The 25,086-nt window shown below is 45.8% G+C and overlaps 1 protein-coding gene across 2 annotated transcripts in view; it reads right to left on the minus strand.

Annotated features, from left to right (window-relative positions):
- Window positions 1-2,848: 2,848 nt before the first annotated feature.
- WDPCP (WD repeat containing planar cell polarity effector) overlaps window positions 2,849-25,086 on the minus strand; it is a 148,246-nt gene continuing 126,008 nt past the window's right edge. For both annotated transcript variants that reach the window (XM_058020472.1, XM_058020471.1), the window contains 4 exons: window positions 17,884-18,019; window positions 11,308-11,402; window positions 9,828-9,856; window positions 2,849-3,856 (listed from right to left, as the gene is read on the minus strand). In XM_058020472.1, the coding sequence (XP_057876455.1) occupies window positions 3,806-3,856; window positions 9,828-9,856; window positions 11,308-11,402; window positions 17,884-18,019 (311 nt within the window). In that variant the 3' untranslated portion in view covers window positions 2,849-3,805. The remainder of the gene's footprint in view (window positions 3,857-9,827; window positions 9,857-11,307; window positions 11,403-17,883; window positions 18,020-25,086) is intronic.

The raw sequence follows: 25,086 nt of genomic DNA on the forward strand, positions 1-25,086 counted from the left end.
TCGGTGCAGCAGGGAGCTGCGGGAGGGCTCCAGGGGCTGAGTCAGTGTTAGGGCAGTTTTCTTTAAGTGGCTCTTTTCTTTGCTGTCTCCTTCTGTGCATGGATATGGATAAAAGAGATCTAAATATTTTTTAAAAAGATATCTATACTTCCACTATGAAATAATTGTTCTCTTCTGCAATCACCAAAGTGTGGCTGTACAGGCAGTTTGAGTGAGGGCCACGTGTGCTGGTGCATCGGTCCATGCATCCCCAAGTCCTTCCTTTTAAAGGGGAAAAAATTTTCACAGCCCTCCTGGGGCTGGGGAGAAAAAAAAATAAATCTGTGCTGGGCGCAAAATGAACCCGAGTTGCCCTCCCAGATTTAGTGAGCCCTTGAGAGAGAAGATCCAGCAGGTGTACAGCACAAAATCCCCAAAACACACAGCTCTTCTTTAAACAAAAATGATGCACACTTCATCACCCTTGTAAACTGTGCTCCACTATAACTCAGTACGTGATGCTGAGAGACACAGCCAAGAGGGGAGCCTGAATTTTGGTTTTGGTGACATGGTCCTAAACCTCTTCTTCCAGTGCCCCACAGTGGGGCTGGGCCAGGGCTCTGCTCTGGGATGTTGGACTCCAAGGGATGCTCGTGTCCCCGCACTTTTCCCCCCGATTTAGGCACCAGGAACACCAGGTGCCACTGATCATCCAGCAACTCCCACGCTGCAGTTTGGGCTTTTTCCTGTCCCACTCGCACAGACCTGGAGCATGGTGTTGGAGCTGGTGCTGAGCACAGGTGGTTTTGGAGCACGAGAGGAGACCTGGTCAGATCACACCAAGTCATGGCTGTGCCCTCAATGCTCAGCTCCATTTGTTTCATTTTTTTCCAGTCGGTGCCAGCAGGGTGGGCAAGACTTGACTTCCCAAGCGGGTGTTGGTGGGTGAGCACAGGCTGGGAAGGGTCATGCCTGGGTTTGGGGGAGCTCAGCACCCTCCCTGTTTTGCAAACCTGTCCCAGTGTGGGCTCCCTCCAGGCTGGCACAGGCACTGCCACCCGAGCATGAGTCACGGCAGGTAAGGTGGCACGGCGCCTGGTGCCCGGCTCCAGGGGCAGGCACCAGCAGGATTGCCAAGCTTTTTAGGGCAACCTGGTTCTGAGAGAGCTGCCTACTTGGCTCGTGCCTTACCTCTCCAGCAAGAAGGCTGCTGGGTGCATGGCTACCATTATTATTTAATTTTTTTTTAATACAATTTGCACTTGCTGCTGTAGCACGGAGCTGCCGGGACCGGGAGCCGCAGAGCCGAGGGCTGGCTCAGCCCCCAGCTCCTGCCCCTGCCCGAGCAGCTGCCTCTGCCAAAGGCATCTGGGGCTTTCCTGCAGCAACTGAAGGGCCAGGATGTGGGGTGAGCAGGAGGAGGGACAGAGGGGAGAACATTCCCGAGCTTGGGCTGCCCTTATCTTCTATGCTGGTGCTTCACGGACCTGGAATAATCCATGACCTATTTGCTGTTAGCAGAGCATTTGCTCTGGGTTGTGTCCCTGCTTTGCTGTTGAACCCCTGCGTGTGGCAGGGAGCTGGGACAGGTAGTGATGGGAACACCCTTAGTGGGCCATGCAGAGGTGGGCAGAGGCTGGACAGGGTTGCTGCTGGCTGGGGTGAGCAACTCCTCTTTTGGGTGCAGGAACTCAAGCCATCATGGCTGAGCATGACTTAAACTATTAAAGAATTTTAACTAAAAATTCTGTTGTAAGTTTTAGAAGTTGTGCCCACTAACATGACTTATTACAGTTACTTTGTAGGCAGCCTTCCTGGCAGGGAGCAGAGAAAACAGGTGATTATAGCTGAATAAGGAACCACTGGTTTGTGGTTTTCCCTGTGCTGACCTCTGTGTTAGCCAGTCGCTGCTAATTCTTACACTTTGAGCAGCAATTAATGCACATAAAATCCCGTGTTGGTTCCAAACCTGTTTTGATTCTGTCAGTGAAAAGTCTGCAGGTGAACCTCCCAGAGGAGGAAGCTGCTGTACCAGAGAGCTCTCCTTTCATGTCGCACTGGCAAGCACAAAATGCTGTGGGGAAGGAGGAGGGTGAAAATGGTCACAGGGATGAAGCCTAAAGGGAAACATCTGCCTATTTCCAGTTAAACCCCTATTCAACACTTCTTTTTTTCCTGGACAGACAGGACTTTTCCAAGAAAACCATGTGAGGATATTTTTTATGAAAAACTGCAATTTTAGGAAACAGCATTCTGGACCTTATGTACATTTCTGGTATCACTTCCTGTATATTTTTAAGCTGAAATCCTCTTAGCATGCAAAGTAAATAGATTATGATATACTGAAGGATTAAGAATCACTGTCTGGTGTCAGATTAATCCCTCATATAGACCATCACTTGTACTGACAGAAATATGGCTGCAATTCAGCAAAATAGCTGTATGGCAGGGCCATGTGCTGCAGCCTCTTAGGCTGAACGAGCCCCTGTCACCGTGGTCCAGCGCCATGCTGTGTGTTCTCCAGAAATTCCACTTCAATCCGTGGGACATTTAAGGCACCAGCCCGGCCGTCACCACCTCGGCTCTGCAAGGCAGCAGCTGCTCTGTTCCAAAGCTCTCTTTATTTGTTTTTCCCTGTTGAGTATACAAAACCCTGTGGGCTGCAAGCCCTTGGCTCCCTTCAAACCTCCAACCAAAGTGTCTCTTTCAAATACATGCATGCAAAGGTGTAGATTGGGATGAAGTGCCAAAAGGGTGCAACCAAAATCACCCATCAGGCAGCACAACTTTGACTCATAGGGGAAAGTGGACCGCAAATATTTTATTTGGGCAAAAGGAGAATTTTTGTTAATGAAATACTTCTAATGGCTTGTGGGTTTCGGTTTTTTATTTTTTTACATTGTGCCTTCATTTTCAGTCCATTGTACAGATTTGTTCACTGCATAAAAACCAACTTCAAGAAGCTCGCTGGCTTTGGGTTTCAACCCAAAGTACTGCCCAGAAAGCTCAAGATTAACCCACACACGCGCCTGTGACAGAGCACAAAAAATTCGCGTCCGTACACTCTGCACTCCATCGGGTGGTGGGAGGAAGGACCCACGATGATGCTCGCCCCTCTTCACTGCCAGAAAAAGACAGAGAGGGCTGGCACAGGTCGCCTTCTCAGTGCATTTTCTCTTTGTGGTTAGAGGAGGGAGATTAAAATCTGGACTCCAATGGAATGATGTTTAAGAGGCTCCGCGTCTTTTTTCAAGGCAAAATAATGGTTATTCAACTAAGATGATATATCTAGATATGAAAATTGAGAGCATTCTTTGAAAAATGCGGCTGACTGTGAAAGGCTGCTCTTTCACAGAGGTATCCTGAGTGAAGATCTTATCTGCTGGTATCTCAATAGGACGGTTTTCAGAGCCTTAAGTGGAAATTCAAATCTGCTTCCAAGTGAAGATTGTAAAAACATATAATGCATAGAGAATTACAGACTTCCTCCTGAAAAGCTTATGGATTCATCCAAGAAACCCCACCAAATTTTTCAGCACTGAGTTTGTCCAGTAAATGGGGATCACCAATTACTCACTTTTTTGACACCTTTGATGAAAATGTCACCAAGTTCCCTTCCACATGCAAACACAGGGCACTTTCTGTGTGGACATATCAATATGAACTCAGAAATAATTTGGAGATCTAAGAACAGGATATTTTCTAAACCTAGTTCTTTGTCATCTGCCAGTGGTCAGACCCAGGGCTGGCTGGAAGTTTGCTGAAGGGCTTCCTGTGAACTTCAGCACCTCGGTGAGGTTTCCTCTTCTCTGCTTTGGCAGCTCAGTCACACTAGCCCAAAATGCACAATTTGGAGAGACCCACTGTCTCCAATCTCCTGTGGGGGAAAGACAGGCAGGATCAAGCAGGCTGCAGGGAGAGGCACTGGGGGATGGAAACACAGGAATCAAAACACCACCCCAACCCAGGGAGAAGAGACAATTGTTGACCCTGCCCCACTGGGGCCTGGGGATGAAGGATGTAGCCACAAAACCATTCAAGGTAAGGCATTTCTCATCTGTTTTTAAGCCCCTTCACACCCCTCTGACCCTGCTGTTCCTGGGAGAACCAGGGGCTGCAGCTCCAGGGACCGTGCATGGTGTCCCCTGGGATGTGAGGGGCTGGCAGCCGAGGCTCCACCTGCCTTTGAGATCCCTCACGTGGTGCTTGGAAACCTATTGGCAAAAGTGAAACTTCAGGTTTTTGTTACCTTTTAATTAAGCTGGGTTAATGCCCACATGTGGCCAGCCAGGTTTTAAAGTGGGGATGGCATTTGGCATTCCTCACACAATGCACATGAGTGATTTAAGCACAAATCCCCATTCTGCATTCTGTGCCTGTGCAGGGTGGATGCCTGAGCCCTCTGGGTGTTCAAAGGACATGGAGATGGGGAGAATGTGTGCCACCAGCAGAGGTTATTTCATAACCCGGGCTAGGGCTAGCGTGCCTGCGAAATGCATGAAATGCTTTGCCTTGGAAAGAGATGCAGTCTAGTGAGTCATTGCTTTCTTTTGAATTACAGATGAGTAGCCAGCCCTTCATGATGTAAAGAAAAAAACTAGGTGTGGAGCTGGAAACAAAGGGAAACGTGTGTTTGTCCCGTCTCAGAGGGCACAACACGCTGGCTGGCGTGGGAAGAGGGGGTGGGCTTGGGCTTGGGCTTGGAGGTGGCTGTGTCAGGCTGTGTCAGGCTGTGGGAGCACTGGTGAGGGTGCACAGGACTCATGTGAGTGACTCCCTGGCTCCCTGACTTCAGGGAAGATAAAAAAAAAATCTCCCAACTCTTGAAGTTTCACAAGGAACCTTTACCAGAGCAGCAGCTCCATCTCATGGCATGTGCACTTCAGCACAGAGACAGAGATCTCCCTCCAAAACAGCATTCCCTCCATGACTTCCCTATGTCAGTGTGGAGGGAGCAGTAAAAGGGCAATGGCTCCAAACAAGATCTGCATGGACACTGAGCTTCCAGCCCACGGCTTGGCTCTTCCCTTGCAGGGAGATGGTGAGAGGTGGCCCTGATAAAATACAAGCCCTTGAAAACCCTCAGAAGTATTTGAAGATGGTTTGGAAGTGTCCCTGATGTCCCAGCTGAACCAGTGCTTGCATCCCAGACCCCATCAGGTTACTCCAGTGTGGAAATGTGAAGCACAGCTTCACCACTGGGACTTCTGCTCAGCAAGGCACCTCTCCCTTCAGAGAGGTTATGAGGTGCCTTTCCTTGGCAGCAGCCCTCATGGTGGGGCTGTGTGTATGTGCCTTGGGTTTTGGGTGGCTTCAAGCTTTCTGTGGGCTCTCCTGGCTCTCTGAATGACACCTGCTAGAGGCTTCAAAAAACATGATTTCTTTTCAGTAAAGCCCTGAGGAGCATCAGTGGCTAAAGATAAGGAAGAGATGGCTCTTTTGTCCCCAGAACTGTGTCAGGGCCTTATGCAGAGGGGTTTCTGCTGGTGGCTGCTCTGGGGACAAAGAGGGGCAGGTGAATGCAGGCTGGAAAAAGATCCCACAGCACGTTTGACCATGTAAGAGTTCAAGGCTATTAGGGTAGGTCTCTGTTACTCAAGGTGCAGGGTCCAGAGTGCATCAGGTGGGTATCTGACCAGGGTTTGTGATTTGTGCCTCTGTCTGGGGAGATGTGAAGAAGAACCCAGCCCTGCAGACCTACCTACTTGCTTTTTAAAAAAATACTTTAAAAAAAATCCTATTTGCAAACCTCTCTGGTCACACTAAAGCAGACCTGGCGGTGTCGCGTGGGAAGCCTGTGATGTGGCACGAAGTTTGCAGAGGTGTTTAATGTTAACCAAAGGCTGAAGAGTGATAATGACTGGAATCCTCCTCTGATATTTGCACCTTTCTGCTGGATCACCCCAGCAATAAAAGGTGCTGTGATAATTTGATGAGAGCTGATTTTCATTGTGCAGGCAGAGAGCTGTCCAGGAACAGGGGCAGCCAGCACTGCAGTGCTGCTCCCTATGGTAAGGAGCTGCTGGTCCTCCAGAGAAGGAAAACATGAATATCCTGACAGGAGAGCATCTACTTGTGCCCTGGAGAGTTCAGATCGTGGGGTTTTCATGGTAATGATGTGGTCCCGCTCCGGCAGGCGAAGGGAGGAGCGGTATGGGAAGGCACACCCTGTAATTGAAAAGCCACTAAGTCATCTCAGACCTGCAGGGATGGCAGCATGGAGGCAGTGGTTTGCTCTGTCTCCACAGGTCTGAGGCAGAGCAGAGGATCCTTCTGCTCTCCTGGAGTGGGAAATACAGAGACACCTCTTCCCTGTGCTGCTGTACTGCTCCCAGGAGGCTACGCTTTTCCTCCTGGGATTATTCCCAAGGGCATGATGAAGGTGGGAAAGGACAAGAGGGAAGAAAAGAAACACTTTTCACAAGAGAGGAGAATAAATGAAGAAGCCCCAGGAAATTATTTTAAACACCTGTTTTATTCAGATGAAGACTGCCTGGTACCTGCAGGAATGACTAGGAGGAAGGACATGCCTGTTGCTAGGATCCATGGGTACCACTGCTTTTCACTGGGAATGCCTTGTTCCCCTTGAACAGCACAACACAAAACCATTCTGGGTGATAGACAATCCACTGAGTGATAATAGATTATCACCTGGTAGTTATAAGGAGCCATTGGCTTCAGCATCTTAAATTGTCTGGATCAGTCTCTGGTCCAGGATCAAGAGAGCAGTTGAGATTAACATTTTCCAAAGGGTCTTGTTTGTACCAAGGTAGGTGACCAAGGTGTTTGGAGCCTTGGTTTCACTGATCCATCTCTGGGACCTGCTACATGGAAGCTCTCAACCAACCTACACAGCTGCTCAAGATTATCAAATCCCAGAATAACGCAGAGCAGGAGGGGCCTCTGGGACCACCCTGCTCAGAGCAACAAGGCTGGGCTGACTCTCAAGCAGCACAGTCCTCCAGGCCACCCTAATCTCACCTCCAGGATGGAACATGAACACCAAATCCTGGCCACTCCAATATTGAGCATGGGATGCTCACTTCTCACCTGCTTCAGCCCTGCTGCCTGAGGAGCCATACCCACACAAGCCATGCACACGACAAGGAAAGCTGCAGGTTATCCTCATTCCTCCACCATCTGTCCTCAATCCCCACCTTTGTGATCAGTGGTGGATCCTCTGGCCAGCCTAAAACCTGTCTGGCAAAGCCACCTAAGACAGCATTGTCCTATCGCCAGCTGAGAAACCTCAGCAGCCCTTGCCCACGATCACCCTCCCACCACTGGGCTGCAGGCAGGACACAGGTGACCTGTGCTGGTGCTGGGGGGACACAAAGGACCCCCATGGGAGCACAGTCTCGTCTCTGAGCTACTACTAACGCTCTCCTCCAGAAAACAAATCTTGTTCAACAGCTTGAGCACTGCTTGGCTGAGTGACAGCCAGCTGCTCTGGCAGGTCACTGGGAACAGTTTGTTGCACGATCTCCACAGTTTCAGGGAGGAGAAGCTTCCTCATAGCTGAGAGCAGCAGCAAGTGAGGAGCTCATGTGCTGTGATGCACCTACAGAAGGCAGGCCCGTGTCAGGTCCATCCCTGCAGAGGCCTCAGTGGCCCTTTATGCTGGGAACAGGTCACCCCTGGCTCCAGCCTTTCCCCAGCAAACTGGCAAAGGAGGGCAAAGCAAATCCTCTGGCTCCCAGCTGCAGGGATCTTCCTGCAGAATTGCCTGTGCAAGAAGGGCCGGGTTTTGGGTGTGCTCCCCTGGGTGGCACCAAGCCCAGTATTGTGCGAGCTCCGGCTGAAGCAATGCGGGAAGTGGAGTCAGGGGGACGCCAGCCCGGGAGGCAGCGGGGTGAAAGGGGGACCTCAGGAATGGACCTCAGGAATGCAGCAGCATGCAGCAGGCTGCTGGTGGTGTCCAGGGAAGAGCTGCTGATGGTGGGTTTGGGATGGATTTGGGATGTGTTGGACTAAAGCCACAGGTCGGTCCAGCTAGAAGGGTCTGGTCTGATTTGCTGGGTGCTGGTTCCCGTGCTGGTACCCAGCTGCTGCAAGAATTCTGAATTTCCACATGCCATTAAAAGTCAAGACAAAATGTTGATGGAAATGTTTTCTTTATGGAAATGTAACTTTATGGAAGCATATAGTTAGTGTTACATGGGTGGCTGTCCTTCTCCAAAAACCTTGGTGTGCACTAGAGGCTCCCCTTACCCTGCCAGCCAGGTTCTTCTGCAGCCCAAAGCTGCTGCTTCCCTTCCCTGGGTCCAGAGCAGCTCAGATGGACGTGCCCCATTTTCCTGTGCACAAGCAGCTCTGTGATGTGTGCTGAAATCAAAACACTACTCCCAGGTCACAGAGGTCACACTCTGACCCACCAGCTTTTAGCAACAGTGACCACTCAGTCGCAGTGACTTTCTGGAACCGAAGAATGCTTTAACCACTCCCTTGGGTAGGTCCTTAATGATATGACGGCACAGCTTTCTTCTGTGCATCATTCTCCTTATACAGCCTGAATGTCTGGGCTTGTGGATTTCACTGTTATAGCCCAGAGATTTCAAATGAACTTCTCAGTTTATTAATTAAACTGCTTATGTGAATGCAAGGACATCTTCCCCAGAGCTTGGGGAAGGAACAGCTGGCTGACCCAGCTGCAAAGCCAGGAATCCCCCCAATGTCTCCAGACCATCCTTGCTGCTGTGCTTTACTTCACTCTGTGTCCTGAGGCCACCAAGAGCATCCAAAGGCAAACAGAGAGGTCCTGTGAGATGAGGATTTCCCTCTGGTGCGACCCTGACGTGGTGAACTCTGGCCCCTGGTCCCCAGCCTGTGCCCATCCTCCACCCAGTGCAAAGGCACAGGGGCCTGCAGGAAGCTGCAGAGGTGGGGCAGCTGTGTGTTCTTCCTCAGTGCTTCAGGACTGGTAGAACAGCTCTTAGAGCACAATTTTACTTGGCACAGGCTGGTTTTGTAATGAAAGAAATAAATAAGTGCCATCCTGCTCTGCTGGAAGGTTGAAGTGTTTCTTTCAAGTTTTTTTTTTATGATCTGTTTGCACTGAGGCCAAACACTGAATACTTTGGCCTCAAAAATAAAAGTTTAAACAGGAATTGTAATTGGGAGAAGGCTAAAACACAGGCACTCTTGTGCCCTCATTGGTGCTGCCACGAGTTATTTTATCATTTGTTTTATTTTATTGTAGTTTTTCCTGTAGTGTAGAACTGAGGCAGCGTGTTTGTGCTGCATGCTGCTGACTCACCAGCTCTGCAGAGAGGCTCACCCTCTATCTGTGCTCTCTGTGCACCCCCACTGACTCCCAACACCTGGGATCCCAAACCAGGCCAGGAGGGAATGTCCCCATGGCAGATGAAGGACATGGGGCCAGGGCAGGTTTCCCTTCTCCTCCTCTCCCCCCACAATGAGTTTCCTGCAGGCTGGAAGCCTGAGCTGGTAGAGGGACAAGGCCTGGAGGCTGGCCGTGTGGGAAGGGATGGACCACCTCCACTGGCAGCACCTCACAGTTAAATCAGTTCAGAGATATAATGAAACCATAGGGAAGCATCTCACCCCTTTTCCCTGCAATTTTCCTCTTGGAAGTGCCAAGCCAAGTGCTGGTTAGCTCGTGTAAGATAAATGTGGCTGGAGGATGAGAGCTTCATGTGCTGTGCTCAACACAAAGCAGCAGGTGAAGCCCTACTCTAGCAGAACCATAGAGGAGGATTTCTACCAATTCCAGCAAAAGCCCTGCAGGCAGACAGCTTGCATGGACAGGCTTGGGGAGTTTCAGGAAGCTTCAAAATAGAGTAAATAATAATAAGCAGAAATAAAATAATAAATCAGAAATGCGTTACCTGCTCTGAAGGAACGGCTTTCATATTTCCTTCAAGGAAAAAAAAATAAAAACACCCACCATGTTATTTACATTCCATTTAACTCACTGAGAAACCCAAACAAACAGAGGTATTACTTTCACTTTTTTGATAAAGAAAGCTATTTTATATCATGTTATTCAATGGATGAATTAAAATACTTAATATATTGCATATACAAGTCTATACACGTAGGATATGTATATTCCCTCAAACACCACAAGTTAAAGCAACCATGATTTTTGTGGCAGTGTGGAGATGCAAGGCCAGCAGCAGATCAGGGATCCCAGGTAGTCCTGAGCTGTTTCAGGACTGGGATGGGCAGGCTGGGACAGTCGTGGCTGCAGCACGCTGCTCTCCCTGCAGTGGGGGAGCCCTGGGGTGGTGGGGCTGCCTGCCTGAGTGCTCACCTCTGTCTTGGGAGGGCTGTGTGCTGCCAGCTTGCTGCAGGAGCTGCTTCAGGATGAGGCTTCATGTTACAGCTTGAGCTGAATTAACAGCTGCCAACATCAAAAAGAAGTCCTGCTGCAGGCAGTGTCCTTCTGCCCCTTGCTTGGTGCTGTCTGTGGTGTCTTCTAATCCCCACACAGGGCAGGTTGGTTCATGGGATGGACATAAGCCCACGGGAGAGAAAACTAACAGCTTTTTTGGGTTGGGTTAATGTGCTGTCAGCTCCCTGCATGGTGCCAAGAACGTGAGTAGACGAAGGTGGTGAGGGGGCAGCAGGACTGATCCGTTGTGGCAGTGGCAAGTTCAGCTTCACTGCAAGTTGGAAGCGTATCCATAACTGGCTTGTTTGAAATAATCTCTTTCAGCAGTGGCTGTAGGAACCACCTGGCCTCCCCATGCCTGGAGACTGGCTCTGTTCCTACCTCCCTGTCTGTACAGCGACGGGACACCCGGAGAGGGCAGGAGATAAAACCCTCGTCTCACCCCTTGTGCAAACACTCTGACCTATCCCTGCCTGACTTCCTTCATGGGACAGCTCTTTAACCACGACCTTCTCGTGCTGGCCTGCTCCTCTGCTGGACTGCTGCACTCCCTGGGCTCTGCTGTGATGGGAATGCCAAGTGCTGCCAAAGCAAGGCAGCCGCCCTCGCTTCTCCCAGTGCCGCAGGAACCGCGGGCGCTGCTGCTGCTGCCCCAGCCATGGAAGCGGGCAGGCTCTGCTGCTGCTGCTGGCTGCTGCACACAGTAACAGAGCCACAACAGCTGGGAGTAACAAAGCCTGCCTGTCTGTGTTAAATCAAGGATACTGCTGCAAGATAAGGAGATTCAGGTGATTGGTTGACTTATTCTACTTTCCATGAGCCAGTAGCTGAGTCCTCCCTGCTAGGAATACACAAACCGAGCTCATGCTGCAATGCCTTGTTTTTTCTCCTGGACCCAAATGAATGTTCAATATATGAATTACCAATATTTCTAGCTTCTGTGCATATTTGAAAAAGACTTGTTCACTTACCTTCCTGGCTGCTGGAAAATGTTTTCTTGATCAGGGAGGTGGTGTGGCCATCCGCTCCAGGCTCAGCCTCTTCTGCTTGTCTGCAGCTGGTGGGTCTTGGAAAACAAAACAGAAGTGATAGAAGGAGAGGGAGCAATGCCTGCAGAGCTGGGGAGACACTGTAGAGCAGAGTAAAGCTGTTCTGTTTGTTTTCTATCTTTTCAAGTATACAGCAGCTTGTGTAATTTCCTGGCTACAAACTGCAGCTCTTTTCCATCAGATGCCAGTAGGTTTGTTGACTGAGCGTCACTAGCATCGCTCATTTGGCCATGCAGTCGCTCCAGCACTGTCCTGTCATTCAAAGACGAGGTATAAAGCTGGTGGTGTTTTGAGTAATTACAGTTTTGTTAAGCAGGACAGGCTGGGGACATGTAACACACATAGCAGGCACCAGGCACTGCTGGCAGCCCTGCACAGAGGAAGTTGGGCAGATGCCAGGAGAGGAAGATATCAGACTCAAAATACAGCACTGATTTTCTGAAATTTTTGTCTCTACACCACTTTCATCACTGAAATCCAAGTTGTGAAGGAGGTGCAGGGAGGAAGGCATCAACTATTTGTTATGGAAGATGCAGACTAAATTGTTGGGGTTTTATTATTTTGTTTTAGTTTTTTGGGGATTTTTTTGTTTTGCTAGTCTTGGTTTCTTCAGCCATCATCAATGTCTGCTTACACAGCCATGTGGAAAGGCAATCCATTCCCAGTGCAGTGGAAATGGAAACCTGGAGGCCACATTGTGCCACCTTGGCTTGCTGACTTGCTGCTTGTCCTGCCATCCACAACCTGCCAGGCACTGGTGAAGTCCAAGGGAGCATTGCTTTCATCAAGAACGAGTCAAGTAGAGAAAATAAACTAAACATCCAATGCCAGGCCAACTGGGAACCCTTTTGGGAGGATTCTCATCATCTGGGTAGCTTTTCCTCCTTAGTGGATGTAGTCATGTTTGACTCAAGTAGTGTTTTACTCAAGGGTGACTTTCAGCTACAACAGCAGTGTAGCTGTGAGAATAAAAATGTGAACGCTTTTGTGCAGCAACCAATTTCTTCACTACCACAGTGCAAAATCTCATTTAGCTTTGATAATACAAATCATACATTCCAGACATAAAAAGCCCTTTATTACTGGTGAGAACATAAATAATTAAAGAAAAAGCTGAGATTTTCCTCATGCTTTTGTCTTCCCACTACCAGCCAGAAGACAGCTATGCAAGCAGCTGGGCACATGTAAAGCAACTAAAAGCACCTCTCTTCATCAGCTTTCTAGAGACATTTTTAAGCTGCAGTAATGCAACTCTCCCATCACACTAAGCTTTATTGGTTCAGTATAAGAAACTAAGAAACTTCATTGGAGACCAGATTATGCTGGTTGCAAAAGCGGGGGGATTCTTCTGCTCTTCGACCCCATTATCTCCTCTGTAGTGTCTTGATCAGCTTTCTTACACACAGCCTTGGATTCTGCCGAGACCCGCAAATTGCTTTTTTGGCTGCCAAATTGCCATAACCCTTCTATTTTTATATTTTAAAAGAGCTTAAAACCCTCCATCCTCTTTGGATGTGTCTTTAAAATTGACCAGTACTGGGAGGATTTCATGTATATCCAAAGGCTTAGAAGAAGATGTTACCTCTACTGAGCTTCTAGTTTTACAGTCAACAGACATGAAAAGCCCAGCAGGGATAAAAGGAACTTAACCAGTTCAGTCTAATGCATATAAATCTACCTAAGAGCTCAAGGCACTGGAAGTACTCAATGCACTACATTTATCTGAGTCTAAGATACAGAAATGGGTCTTCAGCCCACATGCCACATGTCCCATTTTGATGCCAAGTTAATATGAATTAAGAGACTGAGATGAATAAACAAGGTCAGTCTGGGCTGGGCCAAGTTGAATCAATGTAAAATAATTGTCAGTATTTTCTGTCAGCAAGGCTGGTTTATCTTGGCTCAGGATTCTCAGTGCTATAGATTATAAAATGTTTTCAGTGGAACAGTTGGCAGACATTTTATTGATTTTTCTTTGTTTTGTGAATGCTGGAAAAATTTCCATTAAGTATACATGCCATTCATGTGATGAAGCCAAATTGCTTTTTCAAACTTTTCTTTCTTCAAGTGTGCTAATGCGTTAATACATTAGCAATCTAATTTAATCAAGAGGACCTTTGTGTGGAATCAAGAGGCCATGGAACACGCCTTGATGCATCTTGAGCACTTATGGGCTAAGAAGAGTTAATTTTGTATTTTCAAGGTGCAGTGTGCACACTGACTGATTAATTTGCCCCTCTGAATTCGGTAATGCACTATCTCAGTTTTACAGATGTAGAAATTGAGAGTGCAACTTTGCACAAAGCCATTTATATCTGCCTGCTGTTGCATTCTTGAGGCACATGAAGCTCCTGGGCTGAGCAGTGGCAAAGAATGAGAAGGAAGAGAAGAAAGAGAAGGAAAGAGAGGGAAGGCTGCAGCAGCCAGGCAGGAAGAGCACTGGATCCAGCTGAGCTGCTGGATCCCACTTCTGACATGAATTTCCTCCACCACATCACCACATCCCTGCATCACACCCATTAACAGTTGATTTGGAACTGAAAACTGCTCAGGCAGATAGAGCAGCTGGTAGGATTACACCTGAACCTGGCAGATGCTATCCCTCAACCTATATTCCTGCTATTTTATGACTGGGTTTGCTTCCTGGTTAGAGAGGACTTTTGAAACAGGTAGAAGCCATAACAGTGATGAATGCTTACTTTATTTGCACAGAACAGTCAGGTAGGAGTAAGAAATCCATTTAATGGGTTTTTTTTAATGTGACATACAAAAGGGATGCCGTGGGATAACTCTAATTCCCTCCCTCTATGCTGATTTAATAACCAACATAAAGAAATGAAAGGTGCTGTTAGAACTTCCTAAGGTTTGGTCAGTGATGCTACAGATTCAAAATATACAGACATGCTCATGAGATTAAATAAAAACTTTGTAGAGAAGTAGGAATGTGTGTATTTTTAAGGACATAACCAACAAGAAAGTTTTATGGTAAAAATCACTGTGATGATAAACACTTTTTCCTCCTATCCTAATCACTTGTATTAAAATAATAGAGAGCCTAATTAAAATGGGAGTAGTTCTGGTTTAAGAAATGGGGACTAGGTAGATGGATAATGAGCTAAAAACCCCTCCAACCTAGCTTCACACACTGCCAACAAATGGAAGATACTTAAGCCCACAACACATTATGGTAAGGAAAGAGAATGAGACACTGATGGGGAGGAAACCCACACTGCAGCTTCCAGGGCCAGAGGCAGAGGAGTGAGTGCAGTCACAGCTCTGTGGGGCTCTGGTGCCAGACTCTGACATGGTCCCAGGCACTCTCTGGTTGACCCATCAGAAACGAGCTGTCTCACAGGCCCCTGATCAGCTCCTTTGTGTGGCTGAGAGGATCAGCATGCTACCTCAGTCCTCTGAACAGCAGAATTCAGAATATCCTCCTCAAGTTCCAGCTTCTGCTGCAGGGTTGTGCTGATCAAAACGTTTTCATAAAGAGATAACAAAAGTAAAGGGAGGACAGGAACTTCCAGGCTAAAACATAGCTGACACTTGGAAGGAGAGAAGGCAACGGTCAATGCCAAATGTAAGCCAGAGGTGAGATCTTTATCTTATAAAATTATTCACTGGACTGTGCATTGTTGGTGGTGTTTAACTGTCCGTTTTATGTTAGAGTGAAAGAAATCAGGGAGCAAATGAATTGCTGCTTTCTGTAATGTTGTCCTGAAATCTTTACTGCCCATAACTTTTTGTGTGTGTATGGCTCAGGAAGCTGACTACAGCTCTCCACTGGCAGCAACACCACTGCTGCTTCCATAAATCATGGAGATAAATCAAGAATAAGTTTTAAAGAAATAAACCCTTGAGATTGTTTTATGAATTACTATTTTGCTTCCAGCCTCTTCTGTCCATTTTCTGTCCCTGTCTTCATCCCAGATTATGGCTTTCCTGGTTAAGCAAAGGAGATGATGATGTGAAGAGTTAGTTGAAGTGATTTTTTAATCACGCAGCCTGAAAACTGGGCTCCAGTTACACATATGCAGATGTCAAACTCCCTGAAGGGCATCAGAAACAAGGTGTGTTAGGCAAGTGAAACATAAGTGTCTTCTGTTAGTCTTCACAGGGCTCTTGCTCATGACTTCTACCTAGATGTAACTCATGAGATATGCCCCAGCTGTCCCAAGAGCTGAAATACAAGGAAGAAAGAAATACGTGCTGGAGATGAGCTTTCAAAATTGAGTGAAATGCAGATTTAGGACAGCATCTGGGACTGATAGGGGTAGATGTGTTAGAAATGCAGTAATGTGTAATTGGTGTGACTAGCCGGTACAAAGATGTAAAGCCAAGGCAGATAACAAGAGACTCTGAAAGAACAGCCATCGGGTACTCTTGCTGAAGAGCTGCAAAGTCCTGGTGTAGTCTCTTACAGGAACTTAAAGAACCACTGCTACCCAGAAGAAGCCAAACACAAACCCAGAAGTCTCTGGTAATGCTGGAGTATCTGGGACAGAGAGATGAAACACTGCAATGATCGCAGAACAGAGAACAGCCCTATTTGTGCAGGGTCCCAGCACTAGAACTTCCTTTCTTTATAGAGATTTTTTCACATGAAGAAGTCTGATGCAGACTTGGCAGCAGATGCATTGTAGAAGAGCAACTGTGAGAAACTGGAGGCAAACCAAGCCACAGCTGGGTGCTTGTAGCCACCCGTGGCTTTTTTCAGGCACAGGGAAGAAGTTGTTGGAGTCACCTGTGCCTCAGCAGGTGACCTTCCTACCTGGCTGATGTTGTCACAGGGAGTGCCTTTGAAACCTAAATTCTCGTTGGCAGGCTTGGAGCAGCTGTGGCCAGCCAGGAGAGCCGTGAGAAGTTTTCTTCCATGGCTTTGTAAGTGGCCACCAAAATCTCCAGCCTCTGCTGTCAGAGGTCAGCGGCATCTCCAGGCGTCCGCAGGTGGAGGAGCTGGTGCACGGGTGGGAGCTCACTTTATGCTCTCCAACCAAAAGCCTTGGGAAATCCCAGCCATTTATGCAGCTCTGGTGACTGCAAGGAGCCACTCCTGAGGCTCAGCAACTCATGGTGACCCACCTGGGTAGGTGCAGGTCAGGTGGGGAGCCCAAGGAGTCGGGGCAAAGTTGAGCTCTCAGCCTCTCCCCAGATGCCTGACGAAGGCAGACGTGGGACTGCCAGAGCTGGGTGAGTCATAGCAACCTCCAGAAGGAAAAGGGTGAGCAAAAGGGAGGGAGGACAGCGTGTTTATACCTTGGGATCACAGGCGTGTTGGGAGTAGTCTCGGCTCTGGTGTGCTGCTAAAGGAGCTCCTTTTATTGGAGCACTTGGAGCCCTCTGGAGACAACGCAGCCTCCAGCATGGAGACTGTCTTTAGAATTTGCCCATATCAGTACAGTGGTATCTTTTTCCCAAAAGTTAAGAAGGAATAACTGTGCACTGTATTTTTAAAGCCAGGCCCACCTCCAAACCCATTAGATAGCTCTGAAAGCTTTAGAGCGTGTCCATATCCTGAAAGTTGTAGGCAATGTATAAAATAAATACTTCACTCATGGTGTGTAGCTGGTAAAATGAATATAACACTGCATACTGAAAAAACTCAATGCCCCCATGTAAGGGGAGACAGAAAACTAGTTAACATACAGATTTCCAGAAAGAGAAGGAAAGAAGAAAATTAAGAAAGAAGAAAACAAACCATGTCAGCCCAGTTATATACAAATGTCTGGGATGAATGTAATGTGGAACTTCAATGTCAAACTCACACCAGATTTACTAAAAACATTCCTACAGACAGTAGGCATAGAAAATAAAAAGAAATCTATATAATACGCATTTATATACTCACTGGGAACAAATAACTGGTTTTTTTTTCTTTTCTATCAAGAATGCACAAAGAAAAATATCAGAAACAAATGCTTTTTGAATCTTTGCAGAAGAGCTGTTTCTTTTTAATTTCATATCCCTTGCAAGGCAGTGTGCAGGTTCACCAGCAAGGGAAGTGCTGGAAAAAAAATCCCAATTATCAGAACTATTGTTTCTGTCATAGTGAAGTTCAAGGTTTTAATCAGCTTCAGAAGAAGGGCACTCTCAAAAGATCTTCCCAGGGTTTTTGATTACAGGCTAGTGATTTGCTTACAGAAATCTGTAAAGATCATGTCAGTTTTTTAAAAGTTCTGTTAACTACCTGCAACTGTTAATTTGCTGTGTTTTCGTTGCTGTATTTCTCTTTTCTCCCCATTCAGCAAGCAAGGCTGCCTTTGCACAGATGATTTAATTTGAAAATGGTTGTGCTAGTGTGGGTTGAAAGCTTGCAAACTGTCTGTGTTTCTGGAGATTTCATTGTGTCTATGCCGTGTCCTCTGAGCTTCCAGGTTTTTCTTAGTTTTTAGTGTGTTAATGTTTTATTGTGTTTACAGTCATGATGCAGACAACAACTGCAGTTGTCAGAAAGGTTCAGAATACCAAACACACATTTTGAAACCATTCACAGCTCACCTGTGGGAGCAGCTCTGCGTTGGTGGTCTGTCAGCAGGGCCGGGAACAGGCGGGTTGCACCCTCCTCCCTGCTCTGGAGATTGGTCAGGGAAAGCTTCACAAGATAGGTCTTCTTCATCTGACTGCCCCAGAAGTTCTGTTAAGATGGATGAAGATATGATATCACACTTACTTCATCTGAAAGTTCTAATCAAGCTGCCAGCTGTTTGCCTTTGATGCCCATACGGACAGGAGTGTCCTCTCTTGCAGGGGAACAAACTGAATGGAAACCCACATGCTTCCACAGCTTTCACCCTCGGCTTTTCCCTTGAAAAGGAGGCCAAGTAGCCAATGACCAGCACCAAGAAACAGAGCCAAGAGGTTTTGAAACACACAGACAGAGTGTGTATTGGCTGTAGATAGCAAGGAGGAAATGCATTCTCTACATTGTCAACTACAGAAGGTCCAGCTGGCTGCCAAAGGCTGCTGCATGAGCCATAGGGATCAAAGTCTTATCAACTGGACTAGCTCCCCAGAGGAGTATGTGTAACTCCTTCCTTTAAAAATAAAGACTTCCCTTAGCTTTGTTTTAAAATATTTTCATTCACAATTAAGGCCTGAAGTCTTCAGTAGGTGAAGCATGAGCATCCAATTCACAAGTTCCAGTCTGAGCCCTGTGGTAATAGAAATTCTTTAAAAATATCTGAACCACTTAAAAATATAAAGAAGGAATTGCATATTCTAGGTGTGAGACATAAAATAAATAAATAAAAAATTTAATCAAACCGCAGGCTAGCAGAGTTGGGATTAAGGAAAAAAATCCTGTTACAGATAAAGACTTTAAAAGATTTTTCTCAAAATCATAAGACCCTTTTGCATTTTTTCCTCCTCTAATCCTGTTCTTCTCCCCTTGTTCTCTGCCTTCTTGGATCCTGTGTAAGCTGATCTGCAGGATACCCGTGGTGGCACCGTGGGCAATGGGAGGATGTAACAGCCTGGCGAGGGTTGCCACGCTGTTGGGTTTACATTTCGTCTGGAGACTCAGAACGCTCGCTGGCTTAGGAGGGCAAATCTGCTGGTAAGCCTTTCTGAACCTCTGAGTCTTAAAAATCCAATGCCGTGGGAGTGCTGTGGACTATTTCTACTCTTCATGCCACCTAAATACCACTGGCATCTGTGGTGGGAGGGAGGGTGAAGTGTGGCAAGGTTTGGCTTTCCCAGGTAGCTCATGTCTGTCTGTGCTGCTGGTTCCCACATTTTCAACCATTCCCCAATGTGGAGAATGGTTGAATATGGCCAACTCGGTTGAAGGCAGCACACCTCAAGCATGCACACCACACTACAATAAATAAAGGTGCAAAACCAGCACTGGTGCAATTTCTCCTCCATCTTGAAAAAGGGAATCCAAAGAGAAATAAAAGCAGAGGAGAAAACAAGTGTATGGGCAATGCTTAACTCCCAGAAACTCAAATCCAGGGCTAGTAAGGGAGGTTTCTCTGGAGCTGTCTTCTTGGAGCCTTGCAGAATGAGAAGCCAAAAAAATGAGAGGTACAGTATTGAGAACTTATAAATGTTTGTGAGAAGCTGCTTTTCATATACATGAAGAGCTCTGGGAAAGTGATTAAACAGAATTCCTGTTGATGGGGGAAAAAACATAATTAGACAAAATCCACTACAGGTCTTGTGGCACAAACTTTGACAGCCTCTGGTCTGGACCACAAGTCCCACTGCAGTGTTCCCACCTGGAATAGTCTTTGGTCCTGAGGAGCCTCCCTCTTCACTTGGCCAGAGTTGGTTAAGAAACAGACTGTTAAACCTTTGAATTTGCAAAATGTCAAAGCTCAGATGTACAGTCTGTACATTACAGCATCTGTAATTAATTTTTCTTTTCTCCTTTTTTATTTTTCCACTTAGTAACAACTGAGACCTACATAATTTACCCCCTTAAAGCTACCAACTTTCACCAATATATGATGTCCATGACTTCTGGAGCCACTGCTCCTGGGGGTGGGGACACACCAGAGCATAAAACCCTGAGAGATGCTGAAAGAGGAGTGTGTATTGAGAAAGGAAACATATCAGAACTGGGTCAGCTTTTTCTTGATCTCTTTCCATCACACTGCTAGTCTGTATTTTCTTGTCTCTGCTGAGAACCATTGCTGAGTAAATCCCAGTCCTCACACCAACCACTTCAGTGTAACTCATGCATGTGCTCCAGGTGGTACCCAGCAGCTTTTGAATGTGGAGTGGGCTACAATTTGGAATTATAGAGTCCTTGGGTGCCTTATTTCTAATATATGAATGCTATGAGCAGTTAATTACAGCATGGCCAGTGACTGATATTTTGTGCTGTGGGTGTAGCCCAGCTACACCTTGTTAAATAATGCTACTGGATTCATGGAAACCTCATGGAAAACAGAGCAGTCTGTCATCTGCAAGCACAAAACCAGGGGAAGAACAGGGTTCTTACCCACAGGAGTGCAAATAGATTTCTCTGCACTTTCATATCTAAAATAAATATCTGATATGTTAAAATAGTTATGAGCATTGAACCTTTTGTGGTCTGGGGATACAGCTGCAGTGTGGATGTCAGGAGTGGTTCAAAACCACAAAACCAGATATGAGCTATAGAGTAAAGAAATAAATATTTTTGTTGTGGGACATGGACTCTGCTACCTGTGAGAAGTGCTAAAGCAGGAAAAACAAATGCACAAGGAACACTGTTTAAACAACACAGCCCTTCCCAAACTAGAGGCAACATATCCCACTTTGAATTAGAAAGGGAAGGATTTTGGCAACAATGCCACAGAGATGAGGGCTCTGGCTAGGATTTGGTGCTTGATAGAGACTTGACTTTGTGCTAACATTGGAGAGATCATAAGTTTCACCTAAGATTTTGTATTCAGGCAATCCGAGATATTCCTTTGCCTTCTGGCACAATAAACTCTTGCTGTTTAAATTCTAAACTGCTATTTGCTAAACATGTTACGATCTGGGGATTTCAATCTGAATTTGAATTTCAAAAATTTGAACGTTGGTACTGTGCTAATGTTGTGGTTTCAACATGAAAGTAATTTACCAGATGCAAGAATATGAAACTTTCGTGCTAAAATCTTTAAAAAAATCCTATTTGTCGTGATCAATATTGGGATAGCATTGTATATACCCAAACATACAATGACCCAATGCATATTCTACATTTCCAAAATTAAGTGGTAATTGCTATTGCTACATCCCACACCTGTCTGAAAGAGCCAAATATCTTTCTTTACAAGTCCACTGAAAGTTCTCCTATGCTTTAATGAGCAAGATGCTCTCTGGGTAATGCATGCAGGTGATGAGATATCACGCCTTGCCTGCCCACACATCTGTCATTATTTAAACATATCTATTCTCTTTTAAATCTGTGTCTGCAAATCAGAAGCTGTTTCCATTCTCCAGGATCCTGCACTGGACTTCCAGGGATAAAAACGCATTTCAAAACGTGCAAATCTGCGGTAAAACGTAAATCTCCTTTTAATATTGTTTGCAAAATTGACAGGTCTACTTAACAGCAGCCATTAAATTATTTACAAAGTAGCAGCTGCTCTTGTAGCAGCCTTTTTTGGGCGTGAAAAATAAACTAGTTGATAAGTGAGAGATAAGCCATTTGACTTCCTCTTTGTGTGCCTGGCATGGTGTGCAGAGCCAATTCTGTACAATCTGATGTTTACAGAGCAATCCTCGTGTACGACCTCCTTAGGCAACAGGGACACAAGAAGCCTTTAAAACGCTGAAGCAAGCATTTAATCAGAACTCTTCATGCTGATCTCTGAAAAATTCAATAAGTTCAAAAAAAATGTAACTCTTTCTAAAGATAAAATATCACTTTTTTGCTTCAGGAATTGCAAATATATCCCAGTGAACTCCCAGTGAACCACACAGACTTCAGCCACACTGCTGTTTTACTAAAAAAAAAGGAGGTAAATAGCGTTTTTCTGAGAGAAACTAATCAAGGGTCTGAAGAAATGCAAATTCAGGTTAATTCAAGTGAGTGCTATAAAACTGTAGACTTTACTAACAATCACACTTTCTTTCTCTTAGGCATTTAAACAAAATTTATTTTTTTACTTGAACACCTAATTTTAGTAAATAAATTAGTATTTTCTCTTATTATGCGAAAACCTTTTTGTAATTAAGTATTTATTTTTTACCTGTTGAAAACAAGCTGTCATGATTTTATGATACTTTGGAGATTTTTTTAAAAGCAGGTAACTACTGCAGAAGGCATGAGATTGAGCATAATTTCACACATTATCAAGTTATGATAACTTAATTCTATCCCAGGTTCTCTCAAACTACATAAAGCTATTTCTAAAATCACTGCATAAAATTCTTCTGGCATCAAAATCACTGGGAACTTCCATTGCTGATTTGAGTGTGGTCAGCTCTTTTTTTTGGCTACAATTGTTCTCCCAAAAAACATCTTTCTAAATAAACATATTCTAATAAAATTGTTTTGTTTCAACAAATTCCTGCAGGGAAACCACAGAGCTTTGTTTGTGAGTGTGGAAAAATGTAACTCTAAACTTCTTCACTTTTTCTGGGCTAGTTTTCCATGGATTTTTATTTTCAGATTATTTTTGTGTTGTTTTGTTAATTCCCAAGGCTGACATGTTTGCATTTGACAAATACAAATTGTCGAAATATTGGTTTTGTAGTACTTCTAAAATGCATTGAGAACAGCTGTTACTGTTTAGAGAGCTGGATAAGATTATTCCTGAAATTAAATCTGACTATCTCCCAGTTCTGTTGTTTAACAATTTGATGCCTGAGAAGATAAGGCACTTCAATCACTACCAGTAGAATCAATCCTTAATAGTAGCATAACATGTCATTATTTCACTACTTGTGTAGTAGAGGTATTAGCAGCAGTAAAAATGTTTTAGTGGGTGGGCCAGGAAATTTAGGAATTAATATAAAAGTTATGTGATAAAACTACAGAAGAAGCTAACATTTATAAACAACGGCTTTGTTTTCTTGCTTTTTTGGTAGTGTAGACAGTTACACTTTACTTAGCAGCTTTCTGCAGCTTGTTGTGAAATCTGGTTTTAAAACTTTCTGCAAATGGAAATGCTGAGTCTTTACTAGCATTGGTTGAGATTTCCATCTCTACTACTCCTTTGCTCTGCTAGAATCATACATAAAATTAAGCTAACTGCTACACAGCCTGAATAGTTAATTTTATATCTCCCTGGAGCCTAAGTAATCAGTTCCTTAGGAACTACCCCAGCAGTGCCAATACTAATTAATTTAAAAAAAAAAAAAAAGAGAAAGGTGTAAAAGGTGTGTCTTACAGGGTGATTCAGATGTGGTAGTACCAAGCTGTAGTGAGTTTCCAGCTGGAAGGGACTGAACAACCAAGAATTTGCCTCAATTCCAGCCCGTCTCACTTCAAAGGCTTGCCTGGTGTCTCAGCAATAGAGATGCTGCACCTCTAGATGTTATCAGGTTTCCCAGCCCGTGTGAAGTTTGCTGGGCAATCCCGGCAGTGGGTGAGCGGCTCTCCCCTCCCCGCGGATGCCTGTGAACCAGCTGGAGTGCCAGGATGAGCAACCTACAGCTGCTACTGCTCAGCAATTACAGCAGGGACGACAATCCTGGAGACTAGGCAATGTCTTTGTTTGGTAAGTGATGCTTTAGACACGGTCTTTATTTTCCATTTTTTCTTTTTTCCTTTTCCTTTTTTTTTTTTTTTTTTTTTTTTTGTGTTTTAAATTTTAGGTGACTGTCTAGAAATAGCTGTTCTAAAACAAATCTGTGGAAGAGCTGCTGGCGAGCACAGACGTTGCCATTGTTTGGGGTGAAGGCTGCAGCAGTGGAAATGTGGGCGCATGCTCCCGAGCATCCCAGCGAAAGCGCTCAGGGAAGATCTCATTATTCACAAGTGATGCTCCAGAGGCTCCACAGAGGCAGGAGCGCCTCTGGCATTGCAAGCCCCAACCCACAACGGGCAGAGCCGGCAGTGCCGAACCTGCGTGTTCCTTCAGCTGCTCTCCGTGCGTGGGGCGCACCCTCTGCCTGGCACTGCCAGCTCAGGGACACAGCTGCTCCACAGCTCCTGCCCTTCAGGCAGCCGGAGCAGGGAGAAGTGCCGGCCAGACCGGAGGCCGGTAGGCTCCGGGGAGAAGAAAACCATTTCAAGGGGTTAATTGAAAAAGACAAATCTGCAAACACGAGATGCAGAATGGGAGCCTGCAAATGAATGCTGCCAGCTGGAAGCTGGCCAAACTGATAAAGCAGAAAAGAAATTGAGGGTTAAATGTTTTGGATGCTGAAGGCTTGGAGTTCAAAGAGGAGCTCAAGGAAACTCCCAGCCGCCGAGTCCATACAAAGAGGCTCTGGGCAAACACAAGCCTTCTGCTGGACGGCTTTATCCTAAACAGTTTCCAAAAGGCACTGGCTCAAATGAATGGTTAAGGGATATCTTTCAGCATCTGGGAGCTCTTTTACAAGGAAAGATGATGCCCACAGGTGAGCTATGGCTGAGGGGCAAAAGGAGTTGCTTTCCACAGGGAACAGGATGAGAAGTGCATCTGCTCACATTGGGTTGGAAGAACAATGTGTAACTGTGGATCTATTTTCATTCCTTGGTAGAAAAGGCAGAAAGGAGCTTGTCCTGAAGGCCAGGAGTTGATGGCAAGGCTGGAGGTCACTCTGCCTTCCCAGGAGCACCAGCTCCTGTCCACATCAGGAGTGGAGTGCTGATGGCAACCTATTTTCCACCAGTTACATAAAGACTGCAGGATTGAAATAGAAATTTTTGCCTAAATCCCAGGAAGAAAACACCTTGGATTTTTTTTTTTTCTTAATCTGGTTTAATCTGAGTGGGTTACTCCTTTCCATGTGGTGGATTGGGATCAGGAAAGCCGCCTTCTTCCACTCAGGATCAGGAAGCTGGACTCAAAACAGAGGATGGGACAACTGGTGATGCATTTCTCTGATAGAACACTCTCTGTGCCAGCCTTTCCTCTTGTGGTTTGGTGACAAGGACCCTGCATTTCCCATACTGTCCCTCCCCTGTGCAACCAGCTGCCTTGGCACCTCAGAAACTCTTTTCTTTAAAATCAGCTCCTAGTGCAAGAATTGTATTTATGGATGGGAAAGTAGTATCCACACTTTTTGAGCAGGTGCATAGCTATGCCACAGCATTGGAGCAAGGCTAGAGTTCAAGAGTTAGGTAAT

The sequence above is a fragment of the Melospiza georgiana genome, chromosome 3, assembly GCF_028018845.1.
Source record: "Melospiza georgiana isolate bMelGeo1 chromosome 3, bMelGeo1.pri, whole genome shotgun sequence".
NCBI classification, from domain to species: domain Eukaryota; kingdom Metazoa; phylum Chordata; class Aves; order Passeriformes; family Passerellidae; genus Melospiza; species Melospiza georgiana.